Source organism: Physella acuta, unplaced genomic scaffold (genome assembly GCF_028476545.2).
Source record: "Physella acuta isolate Inbredline_101_S28 unplaced genomic scaffold, ASM2847654v3 ptg001391l, whole genome shotgun sequence".
NCBI lineage: Eukaryota > Metazoa > Mollusca > Gastropoda > Physidae > Physella > Physella acuta.
In genome coordinates, this window is record NW_026732906.1 from 64201 (window position 1) to 82500 (window position 18300).

Genomic DNA, 18300 nt, shown 5'->3' on the forward strand with positions numbered 1-18300 from the left:
CTAACCCTAACCCTAACCCTAACCCTAATACTAACCATGATCAAAGTTAAACATGAACGAAAACGTCAAGTAAAAGTTAAGTCAAGATTCCTCTTCAGATTTAGCGATCCATAGGACAGATGGAGTCGAGTTTATACGTTTCTTGACTTCGGCGTATAAAGGAATAACGTGATCAGCACTATACCCAGCGGCCATAACTATCCCAAACGTGAGTTAGGTACCCATCAGAGCTGGATAGACTCAGGGACGTTATTCTGACTTGAACCCTAACTCTAAATGATAACCGTAAAGTAAACATAAACATAGGCCTATTTGTAACCCAATCCCAATCTCCACTCCCAGCCCAATCCCTGTAATTATCTTAACCCTAACCTTATAATTATCCCTATTTCTATAACTATCACTATCTCTATCGCTATCCTTATTCCTATTCTTATCTCTACATCAAACCTGAGAAGAAGTAGGTTCATCGGAACACCTTTCATGTACAGCTTACGATTGAGCAGCTTTAATTACACCAACCTACACCAACCTACACCAACCTACACCAACCTACACCAATCTACCCAACCTACACCAACCTACACCAACCTACACCAATCTACACCAACCTACACCAACCTACACCAACCTACACCAACCTACACCAATCTACCCAACCTACACCAAACTACATCAACCTACACCAACCTACACCAACCTACACCTAACTACATCAACCTACACCAATCTACACCAACCTACACCAACCTACACCAACCTACACCAATCTACACCAACCTACACCAACCTACACCAACCTACACCAACCTACACCAACCTACACCAACCTACACCAACCTACACCAATCTACCCAACATAGAAGCAAATATTGCATGGCAACTGAGGACAACAGCCCTTCATTGTTTTCCAGCAAGAGTTGCAACGGTCGAATCACGTGACTGGCAACAATGCCAGGCTTGTTCCAGCCCGTAGCCACCACTTGCTGGAAGATCTGTGCGCCCGAAAGCACCCCGTGGCGCCCTGCAGCCCACAGTGGCGCCCCACAGCGCCCAGCCACTTTTACAACCTTCATTAAAAAAATTCGCGACAGGTGTTGAGATGGAGCCCAGAGTGGCTGATCCTTATGTGAGGTGGGGGCCCAGAGTGGCTTATCCTTATGTGAGGTGGGGGCCCAGAGTGGCTGATCCTTATGTGAGGTGGGGGCCCAGGGTGGCTGATCCTTATGTGAGGTGGGGGCCCAGAGTGGCTGAGGTGGGGGCCCAGAGTGGCTGATCCTTATGTGAGGTGGGGGCCCAGAGTGGCTGATCCTTATGTGAGGTGGGGGCCCAGAGTGGCTGATCCTTATGTGAGGTGGGGGCCCAGAGTGGCTGATCCTTATGTGAGGTGGGGGCCCAGAGTGGCTGATCCTTATGTGAGGTGGGGGCCCAGAGTGGCTGAGGTGGGGGCCCAGAGTGGCTGATCCTTATGTGAGGTGGGGGCCCAGAGTGGCTGATCCTTATGTGAGGTGGGGGCCCAGAGTGGCTGATCCTTATGTGAGGTGGGGGCCCAGAGTGGCTGATCCTTATGTGAGGTGGGGGCCCAGAGTGGCTGATCCTTATGTGAGGTGGGGGCCCAGAGTGGCTGATCCTTATGTGAGGTGGGGGCCCAGAGTGGCTGATCCTTATGTGAGGTGGGGGCCCAGAGTGGCTGAGGTGGGGGCCCAGAGTGGCTGATCCTTATGTGAGGTGGGGGCCCAGAGTGGCTGATCCTTATGTGAGGTGGGGGCCCAGAGTGGCTGATCCTCATGTGAGGTGGGGGCCCAGAGTGGCTGATCCTCATGTGAGGTGGGGGCCCAGAGTGGCTGATCCTTATGTGAGGTGGGGGCCCAGAGTGGCTGATCCTTATGTGAGGTGGGGGCCCAGAGTGGCTGATCCTTATGTGAGGTGGGGGCCCAGAGTGGCTGATCCTTATGTGAGGTGGGGGCCCAGAGTGGCTGATCCTTATGTGAGGTGGGGGCCCAGAGTGGCTGATCCTTATGTGAGGTGGGGGCCCAGAGTGGCTGATCCTTATGTGAGGTGGGGGCCCAGAGTGGCTGATCCTCATGTGAGGTGGGGGCCCAGAGTGGCTGATCCTCATGTGAGGTGGGGGCCCGTAGTGGCTGATCCTTATGTGAGATGGGAGCCCAGAGAATGAGTGGCCGATCCTTATGTGAGGTGGGGGCCCGTAGTGGCTGATCCTTATGTGAGGTGGGGGCCCAGAGAATGAGTGGCTGATCCTTATGTGAGGTGGGGGCCCAGAGAATGAGTGGCTGATTCTTATGTGAGGTGGGGGCCCAGAGAATGAGTGGCTGATCCTTATGTGAGGTGGGGGCCCGTAGTGGCTGATCCTCATGTGAGGTGGAGGCCCAAAGTGGCTGAGGTGGGGGCCCAGAGAATGAGTGGCCGATTCTTATGTGAGGTGGGGGCCCGTAGTGGCTGATCCTTATGTGAGGTGGGGGCCCAGAGAATGAGTGGCTGATCCTTATGTGAGGTGGGGGCCCGTAGTGGCTGATCCTCATGTGAGGTGGAGGCCCAAAGTGGCTGATCCTTATGTGAGGTGGGGGCCCAGAGAATGAGTGGCTGATCCTTATGTGAGGTGGGGGCCCGTAGTGGCTGATCCTTATGTGAGGTGGGGGCCCAGAGAATGAGTGGCTGATCCTTATGTGAGGTGGGGGCCCGTAGTGGCTGATCCTCATGTGAGGTGGAGGCCCAAAGTGGCTAATCCTTATGTGAGGTGGGGGCCCAGAGAATGAGTGGCTGATCCTTATGTGAGGTGGGGGCCCGTAGTGGCTGATCCTTATGTGAGGTGGGGGCCCAGAGAATGAGTGGCCGATCCTTATGTGAGGTGGGGGCCCAGAGTGGCTGATCCTCAATTGAGGTGGGGGCCCAGAGAATGAGTGGCTGATCCTTATGTGAGGTGGGGGCCCGTAGTGGCTGATCCTTATGTGAGGTGGGGGCCCAGAGTGGCTGATCCTTATGTGAGGTGGGGGCCCGTAGTGGCTGATCCTTATGTGAGGTGGGGGCCCAGAGAATGAGTGGCCGATCCTTATGTGAGGTGGGGGCCCAGAGTGGCTGATCCTCAATTGAGGTGGGGGCCCAGAGAATGAGTGGCTGATCCTTATGTAAGGTGGGGGCCCAGAGTGGCTGATCCTTATGTGAGGTGGGGGCCCAGGGTGGCTGATCCTTATGTTAGATGGGGGCCCAGGGTTAGCCGGCTGGTAGGGTTAGCCTTCCAACTCTGTGTGCGGAAATTAATTTTTAGTTCTACAAAAGTTAGAAAATATATATTTAAAAAAAATGTGTTTAGAAAACAAATGTTTTTTTTATTTTTGAGCTTTTCTTTTTAGGGATCGCATCAACACACCTCCTACCCCCCCCCCCCCCCCCCCCCCCCTCAACATGTTCTTACCCCGTCCCACAAGGAAACATCTTGTAGTGGGGCGCCCCAGTGCGATCAAACAAGACCCCAAGAGAAGGCAACTCGTGATATTGTAATAGACGGGATTGTCTTCCCCTGGTGGCGGATCCCTAGAGATCAAGCTATGATCAAACGAACCAGTTAGAATAGCTTTACGCTCTACTTGTAGTATTAGCTCTACCTTCTACTTGTAGCATTAGTTTTACGCTCTACTTGTAGCATTAGCTCTACGCTATTGTAGCATTAGCTTTACACTCTTGTAGCATTAGCTTTACGCTATTATAGCATTAGCTTTACGCTATTGTAGCATTAGCTCAACGCTCTTGTAGTATTGGCTTTACGCTATTGTAGTATTAGCTTTACGCTCTTGTAGCATTAGCTTTACGCTCTTGTAGTATTAGCTTTACGCTCTTGTAGTATTAGCTTTACGCCCTTGTAGTATTAGCTTTACGCTATTGTAGCATTCTCCCAAAACCTGATAACTATTTTATTCATTTACAAAAGATAGTGACGTCATTAGGTACTAGTTTGACCTGAAGGATTTGGGTTTAAAAAATACGGCTTACAGTCGTACCATCTTGCACCATACCTCACAGCAAACCTCACAGCAAACCTCACACCAAACCTCACAGCAAACCTCACACCAAACCTCATACCATACCTCACACCAAACCTCACACCAAACCTCACAGCAAACCTCACACCAAACCTCACAGCAAACCTCATACCATACCTCACACCAAACCTCACACCAAACCTCACACCAAACCTCACACCAAACCTCACACCAAACCTCACAGCAAACCTCATACCATACCTCACACCAAACCTCACACCAAACCTCACAGCAAACCACACACACCAAACCTCACAGCAAACCTAACAGCAAACCTCACACCAAACCTCACACCAAACCTCACAGCAAACCTCACAGCAAACCTCACACCAAACCTCACAGCAAACCTAACAGCAAACCTCACACCAAACCTCACACCAAACCTCACAGCAAACCTCATACCATACCTCACACCAAACCTCACAGCAAACCTCACAGCAAACCTCACACCAAACCTCACAGCAAACCTCACAGCAAACCTCACACCAAACCTCACAGCAAACCACACACAGCAAACCTCACACCAAACCTCACACAACAAACCTCACAGCAAACCTCACACCAAACCTCACAGCAAACCTCACACCAAACCTCACAGCAAACCACACACAGCAAACCTCACACCAAACCTCACACAACAAACCTCACACCAAACCTCACAGCAAACCTCACACCAAACCTCACAGCAAACCTCACACCAAACCTCACAGCAAACCTCATACCATACCTCACAGCAAACCTCATACCATACCTCACACCAAACCTCACAGCAAACCTCACAGCAAACCTCACAGCAAACCTCACAGCAAACCTCACACCAAACCTCACACCAAACCTCACAGCAAACCTCACAGCAAACCTCACACCAAACCTCACACCAAACCTCACAGCAAACCTCATACCATACCTCACAGCAAACCTCATACCATACCTCACACCAAACCTCACAGCAAACCTCACAGCAAACCTCACAGCAAACCTCACAGCAAACCTCACACCAAACCTCACAGCAAACCTCATACCATACCTCACAGCAAACCTCATACCATACCTCACACCAAACCTCACACCAAACCTCACAGCAAACCTCACACCAAACCTCACAGCAAACCTCACAGCAAACCTCACACCAAACCTCACACCAAACCTCACAGCAAACCTCATACCATACCTCACAGCAAACCTCATACCATACCTCACACCAAACCTCACAGCAAACCTCACAGCAAACCTCACAGCAAACCTCACACACCAAACCACACAGCAAACCTCACAGCAAACCTCACAGCAAACCTCATACCAAACCTCACAGCAAACCTCACAGCAAACCTCACAGCAAACCTCACACACCAAACCACACAGCAAACCTCACAGCAAACCTCACACCAAACCTCACAGCAAACCACACACAGCAAACCTCACAGCAAACCTCACAGCAAACCTCACAGCAAACCTCACAGCAAACCTCACAGCAAACCTCACACCATACCTCACACCAAACCTCACAGCAAACCTCACAGCAAACCTCACAGCAAACCTCACAGCAAACCACACACCAAACCTCACACCAAACCTCACAGCAAACCTCACAGCAAACCTCACACCAAACCTCACACCAAACCTCACAGCAAACCTCACAGCAAACCTCACACCAAACCTCACAGCAAACCTCACACCAAACCTCACAGCAAACCTCATACCAAACCTTACAACAAACCACACACACCAAACCTCACACCAAACCTCACACCATACCTCACACCAAACCTCACAGCAAACCACACACAACAAACCTCACACCAAACCTCACAGCAAACCACACACACTATACCTCACACAACAAACCTCACACCAAACCTCACACCAAACCTTACAACAAACCTCACACCAAACCTCACACACCAAACCTCACAGCAAACCACACACACCAAACCTCACACCAAACCTCACAGCAAACCTTACAACAAACCACACACAGCAAACCTCACAGCAAACCTCACAGCAAACCTCACACCAAACATTACAACAAACCACACACACCAAACCTCACAGCAAACCTCACACCAAACCTCACAGCAAACCACACAGCAAACCACACACCAAACCTCACAGCAAACCTCACACCAAACCTCACACCAAACCTTACAACAAACCTCACACCAAACCTCACACACCAAACCTCACAGCAAACCACACACACCAAACCTCACACCAAACCTCACAGCAAACCTTACAACAAACCACACACAGCAAACCTCACAGCAAACCTCACAGCAAACCTCACACCAAACATTACAACAAACCACACACACCAAACCTCACAGCAAACCTCACACCAAACCTCACAGCAAACCACACAGCAAACCACACACCAAACCACACAGCAAACCTCACACACCAAACCTGACAGCAAACCACACACACCAAACCTCACAGCAAACCTCACAGCAAACCACACACACCAAACCTCACAGCAAACCACACACTAAACCTCACAGCAAACCTCACACCAAACCTTACAACAAACCACACACACCAAACCTCACAGCAAACCTCACACCAAACCTCACAGCAAACCTCACAGCAAACCACACAGCAAACCACACACACCAAACCTCACAGCAAACCTCACACCAAACATTACAACAAACCACACACACCAAACCTCACAGCAAACCTCACAGCAAACCACACAGCAAACCACACACAGCAAACCACACACACCATACCTCACAGCAAACCACACACACCAAACCTCACAGCAAACCACACACACCAAACCTCACACCAAACCTTACAACAAACCACACACACCAAACCTCACAGCAAACCTCACACCAAACCTCACAGCAAACCACACAGCAAACCACACACAGCAAACCTCACACACCTAACCTAACACCAAACCTCACACCAAACCTCACAGCAAACCACACACAACAAATCTCACACCAAACCTCACACCAAACCTCACAGCAAACCACACACACCCTACCTCACACAACAAACCTCACACCAAACCTCACACCAAACCTTACAACAAACCTCACACCAAACCTCACACACCAAACCTCACAGCAAACCACACACACCAAACCTCACACCAAACCTCACAGCAAACCTTACAACAAACCACACACAGCAAACCTCACACCAAACCTCACAACAAACCTCACACCAAACCTTACAACAAACCACACCCACCAAACCTCACACCAAACCTCACACCAAACCTCACACCAAACCTCACAGCAAACCTCACAGCAAACCACACACAGCAAACCTCACACACCAAACCTCACAGCAAACCTCACACACCAAACCTCACAGCAAACCTCACACCAAACCTCACAGCAAACCATACACACCAGACCTCACAGCAAACCACACACACCAAACCTCACAGCAAACCACACACACCAAACCTCATAGCAAACCACACACACCAAACATCACACCAAACCTCACACCAAACCTCACAGCAAACCACACACACCCTACCTCACACAACAAACCTCACACCAAACCTCACACCAAACCTTACAACAAACCTCACACCAAACCACACACACCAAACCTCACAGCAAACCACACACACCAAACCTCACACCAAACCTCACAGCAAACCTTACAACAAACCACACACAGCAAACCTCACACCAAACCTCACAACAAACCTCACACCAAACCTTACAACAAACCACACCCACCAAACCTCACACCAAACCTCACACCAAACCTCACACCAAACCTCACAGCAAACCTCACAGCAAACCACACACAGCAAACCTCACACACCAAACCTCACAGCAAACCACACACAACAAACCTCACAGCAAACCTCACACCAAACCTCACAGCAAACCATACACACCAGACCTCACAGCAAACCACACACACCAAACCTCATAGCAAACCACACACACCAAACATCACACCAAACCTCACACCAAACCTCACACCAAACCTCACACCAAACCTCACACCAAACCTCACAACATACCTCACACCAAACCTCACACACCAAACCTCACACCAAACCTCACAGCAAACCACACACACCAAACCTCACAGCAAACCTAACAGCAAACCTCACACCATACCTCCCTCACAGCAAACCTCACAGCAAACCTCACAGCAAACCTCACAGCAAACCTCACAGCAAACCACACACAGCAAACCTCACACCAAACCTCACACCAAACCTCACACACCAAACCTCACACCAAACCTCACACCAAACCTCATACACCAAACCTCACACTTGTCTAACTAATGTAGGCAACATTTTGAAAGGTACGATGAAAGAAACAACTTTTGTTTTAAATGGCCTGTACGAGAAGGCTAAAGGTTACAACTACAACAACAACAACTACAACAACAACAACTACAAAAAACAACTACAACAACAACTACAACAGCAGCAACCACAACAACTACAACAACAACTACAACAACAGCAACCACAACAACTACAACAACAACTACAACAACAACTACAACAACAACTACAACAACAACTACAACAACAACTACAACAACAACTACAACAACAACTACAACAACAACTACAACAACAACTACAACAACAACTACAACAACAACTACAACAACAACTACAACAACAACTACAACAACAGCAACCACAACAACTGCAACAACAACTACTACAACAACTACAACAACAACTACAACAACAACTGCAACAACAACTACAACAACAACTACAACAACAACTACAACAACAACTACAACAACAACAACTACAACAACAACAACTACAACAACAACAACTACAACAACAACTACAACTACAACAACAACTACAACAACAACTACAACAACAACTACAACAACAACTACTACAACAACAGCTACAGCAACAACCACAACAACAAATACTACAACAACAACTACAGCAACAACTACAAAAACAACTAAAACAACAACTACCACAACAACTACAACAACAACTACAACAACAACTACAACAAAAAACTACAAAAACAACTACAACAACTACAATAACAACAATTACAATAACAACAACAACTACAACAACTACAACAACAACTACAATAACTACTACAACAACTACTACCACTACAAATATTACAACAACAACTACAGCTACAACAACTACAACCACTATTAATATTACAACAACAACGATAACTACAACTACTACAACCAGTACTATTACAATAACAACAACTTCTACCACTTTTATTACAACAACAACAACAACAACAACAGCTGCTACTATTACAAATGATAATAATAATAAGAAGAAGGAAAATAATAATAATAATAATAATAATAATATCAATAATAATAATAATAATAATTATATCAATATTATCATCAATAAACCGGGAGTGATCTCCCCTAAACTTTCTCGGATATTCTAATATAAATCTACGAGGGATGGCAACTAAGGACATATATAGACAATATTTATAATCCATTTTTAATTACTTAAACTTTTTTTTAATAGAATGGAATCTCGTAAAATAAACCGGGAGTGATCTCCCCTAAACTTTCTCGAATATTCTTATATAAAACAACAGTGGATGGGAACTCGGGATATAGTTATGATTTTTAATCCATTTTTAAATACATAAACTTTTTAAAATAAAATAGAATCTCATAGAAAAATGTATTGCACACCAAGCGAACGCCGAATAAAGATGTTCATAATGATGCGCAATATTATTAGTACTTTATAAATTTAGATGCGTTTTTGAGAAATCGGAAATAGCGTAAATTAGTACTTCCCGTCAACGTAAATTACTCAAAATTTAACAGAAGGTAGAGAATTAGATATTTTACTTTATCTATCTGAAATAGTACTCAAGTTATAGGCTTTTGAAAAATTCAAAGTAGAAAAAGTACCACTTCAGGTTATCGGAAATCGCTCAAAAGTTGATATGGATCTACGATTTTGAGAAAATACTTATATATAAAATTTCATCAACCTAGCTGTAACGGTACTCAAGTAATCGTGTTTACACACACACACACAGACACACACAGACACACAGACATACGGACAAGATTGCAAAATTATGTTTTTCCGTATCAGTGAGGTGTAAAACGTCGAGATTTGTAAAAATCTCGATTTTTTTTTTTTGCACGATTACAATACTTTCTCTATACTACGTAATTCGAGAGAGTAAAAAAGTATTGCGCACCAAGTGAACGCCTAATAAAATGTGCAAAATAGTGCGGGATATTATTAGTACTTTATAAATTTACGTGCGTTTTTTGAGAAATCGGAAATAGCGTAAATTAGCACTTCCGGTCAACGAAAATTACTCAAAATTTAATAGAAGGTAGAGAATTAGATCTTTTACTTACATGTGAAATTTCATTTATCTATCTAAAATAGTACTCAAGTTATAGGCTTTTGAAAAATTCAAAGTAGTAAAAGTACCACTTCCGGTTATCGGAAATCGCTCAAAAGTTGATACGGATCTACGATTTTGACAAAATACTTATTTATGAAATTTCATCAACCTAGCTGTAACGGTACTCAAGTAATCGTGTTTACACACAGACACACAGACACACAGACACACAGACACACAGACACACAGACATACGGACAAGATTGCAAAATTATGTTTTTCAAGATTACAATAGTTTTTCTATACTTTGTATATACGAGAAAGTAAAAATAATAATAATAATAATAATAATAATAATAATAATAAATAATAATAATAATAACAATAATAATAATAACAATAATAATAACAATAACAATAATAACAATAATAATAACAATAATAACAATAATAATAATAATAATAATAATAATAATAATAATAATAATAATAATAATAATAATAATAATCTATATATATAATTCTCTTCTGGGAGCCGTTAGAAAACAAGCTGCAAGCGCCTCCTTGCAGTCCCCTCTCTTTCTCTCTATCACTATCACTACCACCCCCACCCCACCCCCACATTGTCCGGTGAGCTGTGGTCACGCTAAATGTTTACAAAGCTAAATGTCTACAAATCGTAGAGCTGTAGAGCCGGGTTTCTATTAGGGGCAGATAATTTAGTTCGATTTTAAACTTACAGGAGGTAACTAAGAAATAACTAAGAGGAGGCTGCTTTCACGGGGGGGGGGGGGGGGGGGGGTGTAGGGTCGGGGTTAGGGGAAAGGGGGGGGGGTAGTGTTTTAAAGCAAATATTTTCAGTGGCAGCATCGGTACTGTCGAATTCACAAATTATGAATTACTGAAAAGTAGAAAATAAAACAACTAAATAGCGGCGTATGATACGCTGCGGGTCGGCTCGTAATAAATAATAGGCCTAATATTTATATATTTATATATATATATATTTATATATATATTTATATATATATATATATATATATATATATATATATATATATATATATATATATATATATATATATATATATATATATATATATATATATATATATATATATATACATATATCAATGTATGTGTATCTATAATATACGCGGCTAGTTAGTGTGTTCGTCCGTCTGTCATCACTATAGATTTCGGAACCAGGAAAGTAAACATCGCACCATGCGGTGCTTTTACATTGCATCCCATTGTCTTATTATCTAATATATAAAGCTCAGTTCTGTATGTAATGCATATGTTTGTCGTTGGTCTTGGATGAATTTAAGTGTTAGAAAATTATCGTGCGCATTAGTCTAAATTTATGAGCTAAAAAATTACTATTGAAAGTGTTGGGAAATAATTTTCATTTTTCAAATTATAGTAATAATTGTCGGCATGTTCATTAAACACAAGTTTTAAAAAAATATCATCTTTTACAAAAATTCTAATTATGTATTTATTTAGTCCTATAGCATTTACTTCCCTTTGATAAATTAGGAAAACAAAATTACTTCCCTTTATAAAACCATTGCATTTTGTGGAAAATAATTTACTTTTTAATTACTTTGTTTTGGTGTTGGGAAAAAAAATATTACATAATTAGCGGGGATTGATCAAGTGCAAATGTTGTAGGTATTTTACGGATAAGCTTGGAGTATTAAAATTGTTCATTAAATTGAAACAGGCGCGTTCGTTTAAGTGAGTGCAAAAGACTGTGAATAAGTTGGGGTACTATAGTCGTTCATTAAGCTAAAACAGGTGATTCCGCCCCGGGCGTTTATGTTCGCGTTAGTGTTTTCTTTGTGTTTAGGTGGGTTTGCGTTAGTGGTTGCGTTTTGATTTGGTTCGTCTTTGTTCTTTCTTTTTTCGTTTTTGTTTGTGTTTTTTTTTGTTTGGGTTTGTATTTGTGTTTTTGGTTGGTTTTGCGTTTGGATTTGGTTTGTTTTCGTTTGCTTTTTCGATGTTTTTTTTTTTTTTGGTATTGGTGTTTGTGGTTGGGTTTGTTGTTAGGTTTTTGTTTTCGTTTGTATTTGTAATTGTGTTAGCGTTATGTTCGCGTTTTGTTGTTTTGTTGTTTTGGTTGGTTGTGATTTGGGTGGGCAATGCCGGGTTTATGATGATTACTAAACACACAGGTAATGGTCTTTAACAGAAAGGTTTTTCACAGAAGCCAGAGCAGGGCCTGGCCGGGACGGCTAGTCTAATATATAAAGCTCAGTTCTGTATGTAACGCATATGTTTGTCGTTGGTCTTGGATGAATTTAAGTGTTAGAAAATTATCGTGCGCATTTGTCTAAATTTATGAGCTAAAAAATTACTATTGAAAGTGTTGGGAAATAATTTTCATTTTTCAAATTATAGTAATAATTGTCGGCATGTTCATTAAACACAAGTTTTAAAAAAATATCATCTTTTACAAAAATTCTAATTATGTCTTTATTTAGTCCTACAGCACTTACTTCCCTTTGATAAATTAGGAAAACAAAATTACTTCCCTTTATAAAACCATTGCATTTTGTGGAAAATAATTTACTTTTTAATTACTTTGTTTTGGTGTTGGGAAAAAAAAATAATTACATAATTAGCGGGGATTGATCAAGTGCAAATGTTGTAGGTATTTTACGGATAAGCTTGGAGTATTAAAATTGTTCATTAAATTGAAACAGGCGCGTTCGTTTAAGTGAGTGCAAAAGACTATGAATAAGTTGGGGTACTATAGTCGTTCATTAAGCTAAAACAGGTGATTCCGCCCCGGGCGTTTATGTTCGCGTTAGTGTTTTCTTTGTGTTTAGGTGGGTTTGCGTTAGTGGTTTCGTTTTGATTTGGTTCGTTTTTGTTCTTTCTTTTTTCGTTTTTGTTTTTGTTTGTGTTTTTTTTTTGTTTGGGTTTGTATTTGTGTTTTTGGTTGGTTTTGCGTTTGGATTTGGTTTGTTTTCGTAACCAAGAGTAGTAGTTGTAGCGGCCAACAGCATGTGTGACGTTAGGTCTTGTGCGACCCCTTCCTCACGGCACCCACCTGATAAAAAGAAGCACCCTCTGCCCGCAGGTTCAATATTACTTCAATTTATTTCTTCATGAATAATCACAGTTCAGATAATTATGTGAATCTCAACAAACCTCCACTGTTACAGGCCCAAATACTGTATCACTCCGTACCTCAATCTACTAACACTTGTATCTCACATCTTCTGTCTCTCAGCTCACTTCTTCTGTCTCTCAGCTCACATCTTCTGTCTCTCAGCTCACATCTTCGATCTCTACGTTTCTGCATACATCCGTCTCGCTCTACATCTTCTGTCTGTCTCTCTCTCACATCTTCTCCTGGTGCCTGCCATTTGTGGGGTTGGTGCCTGCCATTTGTGGGGTTGGTGCCTGCCATTTGTGGGGTTGGTGCCTGCCATTTGTGGGGTTGGTGCCTGCCATTTGTGGGGTTGGTGCCTGCCATTTGTGGGGCTGGTGCCTGCCATTTGTGGGGTTGGTGCCTGCCATTTGTGGGATGGTGCCTGCCATTTGTGGGGTTGGTGCCTGCCATTTGTGGGGTTGGTGCCTGCCATTTGTGGGGTTGGTGCCTGCCATTTGTGAGGTTGGTGCCTGCCATTTGTGGGGTTGGTGCCTGCCATTTGTGGGGTTGGTGCCTGCCATTTGTGGGGTTGGTGCCTGCCATTTGTGGGGCTGGTGCCTGCCATTTGTGGGGCTGGTGCCTGCCATTTGTGGGGTTGGTGCCTGCCATTTGTGAGGTTGGTGCCTGCCATTTGTGGGGTTGGTGCCTGCCATTTGTGGGGTTGGTGCCTGCCATTTGTGGGGCTGGTGCCTGCCATTTGTGGGGTTGGTGCCTGTCATTTGGGACTGGTGCCACGAACCTATCAAATAATAAGATCTTTACTACACATAAATCCAACAGCGGGTGGTAGATTGCGCATGCGTACCAGTATGGCACGCGCTTCGATGCGCGGACGTTAAGAGCAGATAAGCGTCGAGATAGGCGTGAGTCCGACACTGAGCAGAAACCAAGATGGCGTCGTACATAACAGAAATGGTGAGGTATCCTTTTGAGATATTAATGTATTTCTCCCCGGGATCCAGGGCGGTGCGATAGACCCGTGCGAGATATGGCCTTATGGAGATACGCTCCTGGCTGGAGTGCGCTCTATGTAGAAGGATAGATCTCTGAAACTTGGTTTCATTTTTTGTCGTGGTTGTTAGTGGGCCAGAGTTTGAATTGAATGTTTGGGGCTGAATCGTGTTTACACGGCTAGCTCGTTTGGTGTGAGTTAAGTTTTGTCAGATAAAGTGTGAGCTAGAGCGTTTGATCTGCTCATTCAATTGGAGATCTTTAATCTCTCTGTCGAGATGACAAGGACGGTAGCTTTCTTAAAGAAGAACATGTTTCGAGATTTATGAATGAAAAGTTTATAAAACAGATTCTTGTCAAATCTTTATACAATCGTTTCAAATGAGACAAACACTGTTTAAATGCTTCTATTGTTTAATCTTATATACAATATTTTATTACAATATAGATAGAATTATTATTTACTTTTAGATATTATAAATTACTAAAAAATCGAAACAAATAAATACTTTGGAGTCACACCTCGCCCAAAGCTGTTAACATAAGTAACCTCGCAATTCATGTTATTTACACATCTACCATTCGTGCTATTTACACATCTACCATTCGTGCTATTTACACATCTATCATTCATGTTATTTACACATCTACCATTCGTGCTATTTACACATCTACCATTCGTGCTATTTACACATCTATCATTCATGCTATTTACACATCTACCATTCGTGCTATTTACACATCTACCATCCGTGCTATTTACACATCCTATATTCGAGCTATATTAACACCTACCCTTAATGTTATAGGCCTACACATTTACATTTTATATGTTTAATACATCTGATGTGCTTATTTCAAAGTAAATTACCACTTATTTTATCAATAGCTTTCTCAAATTTCAGGCTTCATAGTTTAACGCTAAAAATAAGTCAATCAATTTAACAATAAATTAATACTTTTAAAGAGTATATTAAATCCTATTGTACAGAGGGGTGGGGCGGTCTCATGGGTGACAATCTATGTAGCTGTATTCAGTCAGGGACGACAATCTATGTAGCTGTATTCAGTCAGGGACGACAATCTATGTAGCTGTATTCAGTCAGGGACGACAATCTATGTAGCTGTATTCAGTCAGGGACGACAATCTATGTAGCTGTATTCAGTCAGGGACGACAATCTATGTAGCTGTATTCAGTCAGGGACGACAATCTATGTAGCTGTATTCAGTCAGGGACGACAATCTATGTAGCTGTATTCAGTCAGGGACGACAATCTATGTAGCTGTATTCAGTCAGGGACGACAATCTATGTAGATGTATTCAGTCAGGGACGACAATCTATGTAGCTGTATTCAGTCAGGGACCACAATCTATGTAGCTGTATTCAGTCAGGGACGACAATCTATGTAGCTGTATTCAGTCAGGGACGACAATCTATGTAGCTGTATCCAGTCAGGGGTGACAATCTATGTAGCTGTATTCAGTCAGGGACAACAATCTATGTAGCTGTATTCAGTCAGGGACGACAATCTATATAGCTGTATTCAGTCAGGGACGACAATCTATGTAGCTGTATTCAGTCAGGGACGACAATCTATGTAGCTGTATTCAGTCAGGGACGACAATCTATGTAGCTGTATTCAGTCAGGGACGACAATCTATGTAGATGTATTCAGTCAGGGACGACAATCTATATAGCTGTATTCAGTCAGGGACGACAATCTATGTAGCGGTATTCAGTCAGGGACGACAATCTATGTAGCTGTATCCAGTCAGGGGTGACAATCTATGTAGCTGTATTCAGTCAGGGACAACAATCTATGTAGCTGTATTCAGTCAGGGACGACAATCTATGTAGCTGTATTCAGTCAGGGACGACAATCTATGTAGCTGTATTCAGTCATTTCTTATTTTTGTTCTGTTGCTTCTGGTCTAATGATTCTAACAAACTGGTTTAGATCGATTAGATCCACTAATTTAGATCGATTGATTTTTACATGAATCAATGTTCTTAACGATAGGCGGAATCGATCTAAGGCTAAGTCACCTGACTTAATGAGTGAGATAATGATTGACAGCTGACTTAATGGGTGAGATAATGATTGACAGCTGACTTAATGAGTGAGATAATGATTGACAGCTGACTTAATGAGTGAGATAATGATTGACAGCTGACTTAATGGGTGAGATAATGATTGACAGCTGACTTAATGAGTGAGATAATGATTGACAGCTGACTTAATGAGTGAGATAAAGATTGACAGCTGACTTAATGGGTGAGATAATGATTGACAGCTGACTTAATGAGTGAGATAATGATTGACAGCTGACTTAATGAGTGAGATAAAGATTGACAGCTGACTTAATGAGCGAGATAAAGATTGACAGCTGACTTAATGAGTGAGATAATGATTGACAGCTGACACATTTGGTTTAGTCTCCATCTGTGGCCCAGGGGACAGCTGGCCGTACATAGCAAGTGTTGACGATCTGCTAGGTGTGGTCATGTTGGCCATGCTTGTCATATTGGCCATGTTAGTCATGTTGGCCATGCTTGTCATGTTGGCCATGTTAGTCATGTTGGCCATGCTTGTCATATTGGCCATGCTTGTCATGTTGGCCATGCTTGTCATGTTGGCCATGCTAACAAACGGGTCGCCCAGTGTGTGGCTGTTTGCATTGAGGAAGTTGTGAGTTTGTTGCTGTAGCTGATGGTGTTGGCTGAGCAGGACAGCCTCAGCGTGTCTGTGAGTGGCACCATGGTCGGTCTTGGTGCCGAGAGCCGGTTCAACCGCTGATTCAGACTGTAAGATTGGTTTTCGATCATCAGCTAAACGAAACGAAACAATTTCAATAGAATAAATACCATCACCGACATCAGTACCATCACCGACATCAGTACCATCACACACATCAGTACCATCACACACATCAGTACCATCACACACATCACTACCATCACACACATCACTACCATCACACACATCACTACCATCACACACATCACTACCATCACACACATCACTGCCATCACACACATCACTACCATCACACACATCACTACCATCACACACATCACACACATCACTACCATCACACACATCACTACCATCACACACATCACTACCATCACACACATCACTAACATCACACACATCACTAACATCACACACATCACTACCATCACACACATCAGTACCATGACACACATCACTACCATCACACACATCAGTATTATGACAAGAAGACCCATACACCTGACAAGCTGACCCATACACCTGAAAAGATGACCCATACACCTGACAAGCTGACCCATACACCTGACAAGATGACCCATACACCTGACAAGATGACCCATACACCTGACAAGATGACCCATACACCTGACAAGAAGACCCATACACCTGACAAGATGACCCATACACATGACAACCTGACCCATACACCTGACAAGAAGACCCATACACCTGACAAGATGACCCATACACCTGACAAGATGACCCATACACCTGACAAGATGACCCATACACCTGACAAGATGACCCATACACCTGACAAGATGACCCATACACATGACAACCTGACCCATACACCTGACAAGATGACCCATACACCTGACAAGATTACCCATACACCTGACAAGATGACCCATACACCTGACAACCTGACCCATACACCTTACAAGATGACCCATACACCTGACAATATGACCCATACACCTGACAAGATGACCTATACCTGACAATATGACCCATACACTTGACAAGATGACCCAT

General features: G+C 43.2%; 2 protein-coding genes across 4 annotated transcripts in view; both read right to left on the minus strand.

The window, feature by feature from the left end:
- Window positions 1-1411: 1411 nt before the first annotated feature.
- On the minus strand, window positions 1412-14290 carry LOC131927256 (uncharacterized). Its single transcript, XM_059283023.1, has 3 exons — window positions 13764-14290; window positions 2482-3204; window positions 1412-2396 (listed from the first exon to the last, which is right to left on the minus strand). Exons 1-3 carry the CDS (start codon window positions 14288-14290, stop codon window positions 1412-1414), a joined length of 2235 nt encoding a protein of 744 aa, XP_059139006.1.
- A 640-nt stretch (window positions 14291-14930) lies between these two features.
- LOC131927254 (transcription factor GATA-4) overlaps window positions 14931-18300 on the minus strand; it is a gene marked incomplete at its 5' end in the record, with an annotated part of 17241 nt that continues 13871 nt past the window's right edge. For all 3 annotated transcript variants that reach the window (XM_059283022.1, XM_059283021.1, XM_059283020.1), the window contains 1 exon segment: window positions 14931-17354. In XM_059283022.1, coding sequence (XP_059139005.1) covers window positions 16918-17354 — 437 coding nt within the window. In that variant the 3' untranslated portion in view covers window positions 14931-16917.